The sequence below is a fragment of the Salmo salar genome, chromosome ssa01, assembly GCF_905237065.1.
Source record: "Salmo salar chromosome ssa01, Ssal_v3.1, whole genome shotgun sequence".
Lineage (NCBI taxonomy): Eukaryota > Metazoa > Chordata > Actinopteri > Salmoniformes > Salmonidae > Salmo > Salmo salar.
This window is the reverse complement of record NC_059442.1, coordinates 54,959,188-54,965,896: the sequence shown is the minus strand read 5'-3', so window position 1 is coordinate 54,965,896 and position 6,709 is coordinate 54,959,188. Positions and strand designations below refer to the sequence as shown.

Genomic DNA, 6,709 nt, shown 5'->3' with positions numbered 1-6,709 from the left:
TAATGCACAGCATTGAGATTGCCTGCAATGACAACAAGCTCAGTCCGATGATGCTGTGACACACCGCCCCAGACCATGACGGACCCTCCACCTCCAAATCGATCCCGCTCCAGAGTACAGGCCTCGGTGTAAGGCTCATTGCTTTGACGATAAACGCGAATCCGACATCACCCCTGGTGAGACAAAACCATGACTCGTCAGTGAAGAGCACTTTTTGCCAGTCCTGTCTGGTCCAGCAACGGTGGGTTTGTGCAATAGGTGATGTTGTTGCCGGTGATGTCTGGTGAGGACCTGCCTTACAACAGGCCTACAAGCCCTCAGTCCAGTCTCTCTCAGCCTGTTGCGGACCGTCTGAGCACTGATGGAGGGATTGTGCGTTCCTGGTGTAACTCGGGCAGTTGTTGTTGCCATCCTGTACCTGTCCCGCAGGTGTGATGTTCGGATATACTGATCCTGTGCAGGTGTTGTTACACGTGGTCTGCCACTGCGAGGACGATCAGCTGTCCGTCCTGTCTCCCTGTAGCGCTGTCTTAGGCGTCTCGCAGTACGGACATTGCAATGTATTGCCCTGGCCACATCTGCAGTCCTCATGCCTCCTTGCAGCATGCCTAAGGCACGTTTACGCAGATGAGCAGGGACCCTGGGCAACTTTCTTTTGGTGTTTTTCAGAGTCAGATGAAAGGCCTCTTTAGTGTCCTAAATTTTCACAACTGTGACCTTAATTGCCTACCGTTTGTAAGCTGTTAGTGTCTTAACGACCGTTCCACAGGTGCATGTTCATTCATTGTTTATGGTTCATTGAACAAGCATGGAAAACAGTGTTTAAAGCCTTTACAAAGAAGATCTGTGAGGTTATTTGGATTTTTAGGAATAATCTTTGAAAGACAGGGTCCTGAAAAAAGGGACATTTCTTTTTTTGCTGAGTTTATATTTATTCTGTCCTTTCATAACCATATAGCCCTTCAATGAGTGTATACATTGTACCTTACTAGTCATACAGTGACACATTGCAGAATCCCACATTTCAGAGAGTAACGCCTGACTACTTGGGACTTCCACTCACGCGGTCTCACACTTTTCTAACACTTGTGCTGGGTTGTAGTTAGTTACAAAACGGTTTATTGTTCACATGATTTTCACTAAAATCGATTTTTAGCATAGGTGATAAGATGCCTCCCTCAATTAGTGCCACGTTATGATCATGTCTGGTGGTTGTAGACCAAAAAGTCACACTTTCTCCTGAGAAGCCATGTGCCTACTCCGTAACGAATATAGGAACGGGCATGACAGTTATAGGCGCACCCATAAATAGGGCCTGCAGTCACCACCCAAGCCACGAGCAATAGTCTACTGTCACCTCTTACCACAACTTAGTCAACAAGCGGTGACTTTATACACAGGGCATTGAATCAAGTTATTTCAGTTTTATTAGAATGGAGTACCAAAAAGCATCAGAGATTAACGGCGTCTGCAACGGAAAAATTGTTACAGAATATCTCAACGGGTTCAGTGAAAAATCCATAGAGTCAAAGAAAGCTGAATTGATGGGCAAGGAGGAGAAGTCCCACAAGAAGTCAGAGGATGTGTGTAAGATATCTGCCATTGAAGGAGCCTACGGCATCGTGCTTCGAGAACTGGGAGAAGACGTGGAACGTGAGGGTCTACTGCGTACACCATTACGGGCAGCCAAAGCAATGCAGTTCCTCACCAAAGGTTATCACGAGACAGTAAATGGTGAGAGCATTGACCGTCCTGCATGAATAGTTGTACACGTGTTTAATTAAATCTAAAATATATGATAGATAATGAGGTAGATTGTGACGTTCAAACGACAAGGAGAACGATCTTCAAAGGTTCTGTTCTTTACAGTTTTATTATGCATTTAATGTGTGGTCTTATATATTTACACAAGCCTATTTAAAACGAATTTATCCTTGCTCATCCCTCAGGCTGCATAGTCTTGATAAACTGTCCGCACAGCTACAGTGCAAGTTGATATGTGTGCACGATTTATTTAGCTTTGGAGATATCAGACCTCCATTGTTATTTCAAACATTACTAGAAACAACCATAGACACATACATCATTGGAAGCAACAAAGTGTAATTCAGATTTTGTCTAGCTATTCATTTTGAGTTTTCATTGTATTCATCAGGTCATATTCTATTTGCTGCAAAGAGCGCGGTCCATTACTTTACATTTTCCTCATGGCGCCCAGTGTCTCTGCAAATTGAGATCGCAAGTAGAGAAAACTCATTATGCATACAAAGCTGCAATCTGGAGTTGGGCAAAACAATTGTTCCACTTGTCTCTCTTACCTCTTCTTCCCCAGACATCCTGAACAATGCCATCTTTGACGAGAACCACAACGAGATGGTGATCGTGAAGGACATTGAAATGTTCTCTCTCTGTGAGCACCATCTCGTGCCCTTCTTTGGCAAGGTGAAAACCAATGATGTATAATGAAGCCATGAAGCAATTAAATGCGTATTATTTGGACTTACATAGCAGCAGTATGGGTCACTTGATATGTATAACGCATTCTGACACTCAGAACATCCCTTGTTTCATTTGTCGTTGTTGAAATCCTGCTAATGTCAATGATATATGGTTAACAAATCTATAATTCAGACGTTCTCTGGGTTTATTATTGAATTTGCTACTGTGTGCTTTGTTTCAACACCAAAGGTTCACATTGGATATCTTCCAAACAATAAAGTGGTTGGTCTGAGCAAGCTGGCAAGGTCAGTGATCATATTCAGTTGCTATCGTATTCCCAAAGATATGCATGCAGGCACGTACGCACACACACAAGTGCTCACATGAACGCACACACACATACAGACATGGCATGCATGCACACACACACACATGCACGTTCAGAGTTACTTGGTACTCTACTAACTTCCCTTTTATTGCTTCATTTATTTCAGGATTGTTGAAATCTTCAGCAGGAGGCTTCAAGGCGAGTATCCTTTGGTCTTTTCGGTATCACTATCAGCAGCTTGCTGAGAGAGTCTGTGGGTTTGAGTGTATCTAGAGTATTAACCTCGGCTCTTTATGTTTGTTGTTCCCTCTACAGTGCAGGAACGCCTGACCAAGCAGATCGCTACAGCAATCTCAGAGGCATTAGAGCCTGCAGGCGTAGCAGTCGTCATTGAGGCAGCGTGAGTGTCTTTTTACTATGTACTACATGTCTTGTATTACATGTGAATTACATTGTATTGCTCCATATATTTCTATGCCCGAATTAATTGCAAACCTATGCTACACAAACTGTGTCAGGTATTATGTCATGGCTGACAGGAGGTTGTTAAGCCCACCTATGTTTTATGTGTTTTGGATCAATTCATTCAATGAATCAAAGAGTTGTTCTCAAGAGTGCACTAGTTTATCTGTTATTATTATAACAACTGAGTTTGGAGCATTGTGTTGTGTGTTTCAGTCATATGTGCATGGTGATGAGGGGTGTGCAGAAGATGAACAGCAAGACCGTGACAAGCGCCATGCTGGGACTCTTCCAAGAGGATCCCAAGACCCGGGAGGAGTTCTTGGCTCTGATCAAAAACAACTGACCCACTTGGGCCATTGTTACCTCACCCTGTCTTTCCAAGCAAAAACAGCAATCTCTCCAGCTATCACCAAACAATGCAAGATTGTTTTGTTATTTTTCTCTTCTGCATCTCATTCTTTCATTGATCTTACCTAAGTATGTTCTGTCAGGTAGGGGAAGTTATCTTAGTTCGTTCCAATAAGGGTGCGGGGGGGGAACTCTTCATGGCGGGTAGCACTGCATTTGAAGGAATATTTTCCAACTATCTTTGAAAGTACCAAACCTGGGGTTGAAATACTATTTGAAATCGTAAAAATATTTTGAGCGCTTTTCTCTAGTGCACCTGGAGTAAAGATCCGGGGTTTGCCGTTTGGGACAATCGCTAAAACTAATATATCAGGGAGTCATGATCAGGGATTAAAAACCCTAAGGAACTTGATAACTTTATAAGTTATGTGTAGTCCTTGGATCGTTTCATATTAAGTGCTGCTGCCAAAGGCCCCTCTGTACCCACCTTCAGAGGAAACGCCTTACTGTTACTGTATCGCAAGTGCTTACATAGTATTTTGGCTGTATATTATGTACATGGTATTCTTAGAAACTTGAAGCTGAAATATGACCCTCATAACATTGACATTTGTTCTGTTTGGACTTAACTCTGTGCTAGTAAGGGGTGTTAATATCTAGTTGTGCAATGGCTCAAGGTAATAATGATATAGGAGCATAACAATAACAATAACAATGGAAATGTTCTGTAAATGCCTCTAACCCAAATGTTGTATCACATGAGCATGATGATGCTTATGATTAATTGTCTTATGTTTGGAAAAAGTTTCCCATCTAGTTAATGTTAAAAATGTTGATTTGTCAATCTTATGAGTTTGAACATTACATTCAGAAATAAACAAATATTTAACCTGCTTTAAAGTTGCTTTCTTGGTTTTGTAATTGAGATATTTCCCGGATATTTCCCGGATTCTATAAACTGAATTTGTGCGGAGTGTGTTCATATTCATTAAATGCACATTTATATGTGCACCAATGAAAAACCATGCACACCTTAATAAGATGACTAGTAAAAATAGTATAAGATATCACTTTCACTTAAAGTTGAAAGGGTTGACAACTACAAAATTCAAGATAGTTGGGAACAGATTTGACCATGGCATCAGGTTTATGAACCAATATTCAAAACAACAATTGAGGCATCAACCTGTTGTTTTCAATTTAAACTATTATATAAAATTCTAGCCACAAAATGAATGCTCGATATATGGGGCATTGAACAGTCAGCCCTGTGCAGATTCTGTCACTAGGAAACAGTATCAACAAATCATCTCTTTTGGTACTTGAGTGGCTCGCTCTTTTGGAGTCAGGTCCAGGAATGGTTGGTAACCCCCTAAGGTCGATGTCTACACCCCACGCGGAAATCAAATGAGCATAATACAAACATCCCCATAAAAATCTGTCAGTTTAAGCTAGAGATGTCTGTTTTTTTTGCTTTGGATGCATCTAGAGCTGTAGTGGTCATGACATTTTGTCAGCCAGTGACTGTCCAATTTATAACTGCCGATCTCCTAGTAATTGACTGTTAATAAACATAAGCACATTTAGCATCTCCTGGCATCCACGCATCGCCTACAAGCCACTGATGCAGACCTTTGGAACATCTACATTTTTAAAAGTTGAATAAATATTTCAGAAGAACAGAATAGCATACTCTGAGTTGTCCTTATGTTAGGCCCTGGTCTGACTATGCCATATGGCTGTGGGCTACTCTAGTTCATTTAGCAAACAAGATTTGCTTTGAATTCCAGGGCATTATTTTATATCATTTTATAACATGAGGAACACACTTGAGCATAGCTGAATAAAAGTGTGTTGAGCGGTTAACAAACAAATAGGTACTCCTATATGATTAATTTAGAGTTATTACTGTAACTTTGGTTGTTCTACAAACATTGGGCTATGTGTTTTGATTTTAATACATTATAAGGCTGCATGATGTGACTCTAATGATGATTAGAAAGAAGTTGCATAAAAGGCATGAGCTCTGCTTTGTTTTTTGCGCAGGCTGTACACACTTCATCCGTCTCTCATTTACAGTTAGAGAAGCACTTGGTAATGCCTCGAAATTTTCAAGTGGCATCCCCTTTGTGTGGCCGTAATGCCCCCTAAAAAAAATCCAGGCCTTTTGCAGCCAGTGGCTGTTGTGACCTTGGGCTAAATATAATAATTATAATTCCCTTCTCTGTGCTCCTAAGTACCTCTCACTCACATGGCTCTCCATCACAAGATTGGGTCTTTCTCACAGGCTACAAGTGAAGACACAAATGCGCGTGTCCTTATCCAATTCCCGAGGCGCATATTGAAGATATTGGAAAATCTGTCCACATTTAATTTTCGTCAGCCAATAAGATGAGTAGACCTAACGAACAGCATAAGCACTAGCCTATGTTAATCTATTATCCCCATAGTACAAAAGTTGACCTATTCTATTCCGTGCGAGAAATAAATATTCCAAACCTAGTCAGAGACGGTTGATAGATACAGGGGCGGAAATCCCGGGGGGGGACGGGGGGGGACACGACCCCCCCATCCTGGGAAAAATATGATTTGTCCCCCCCAATATATCACTGAAACATAACTATGTAATTAAAATAATATTAATAATACGCAAGGAAAGCAATTGTGCTGATTATAGACACTTAATGCGCGTTTTTAAGTTTCAAAAGATTGCGAACCCCCACCCTTTGCCTCACAATGGTTTGATCCACTGCCAGTTCCTTAGTTGGCAAGGTAACAGAGGGGTCGTATCCACTGTCTGAAAGGCACTCAATGAATGTAACTGACGTGAGGTTAATCCAGTCAATCGCGCACACACACTAGCTGAATATGTAGAGCTAGCGAGCAAATATTAACTATTAAGCTAGCTAGTACCTATTCCATTTATGTGGCCTCGTCAAAGATGGAATCTTTGCTATCGTCAATTTATTCCAAGATCAGCATGCAGATGATGTAAATTAGTGCTTCAAAGTCCCTGTGATAAGGTTAGCGATAAACTGAAGTCCAAACTGAACAGAACTACACTCTCATCTACCATTGTCTTAAATATATTTAATGGTCTCGTTGCAAAAGCTAAATTGTCGCAAGGGA

The 6,709-nt window shown here is 41.2% G+C and overlaps 1 protein-coding gene across 1 annotated transcript; it reads left to right on the top strand.

Moving 5' to 3' along the window:
* Positions 1–1,120: 1,120 nt before the first annotated feature.
* Positions 1,121–4,474, top strand: LOC106605086 (GTP cyclohydrolase 1). The gene is made up of 6 exons (XM_014200379.2): positions 1,121–1,734; positions 2,333–2,442; positions 2,689–2,744; positions 2,934–2,965; positions 3,083–3,167; positions 3,446–4,474. Exons 1-6 carry the CDS (start codon positions 1,434–1,436, stop codon positions 3,573–3,575), a joined length of 714 nt encoding a protein of 237 aa, XP_014055854.1. The 5' UTR covers positions 1,121–1,433; the 3' UTR covers positions 3,576–4,474.
* Positions 4,475–6,709: the final 2,235 nt, after the last annotated feature.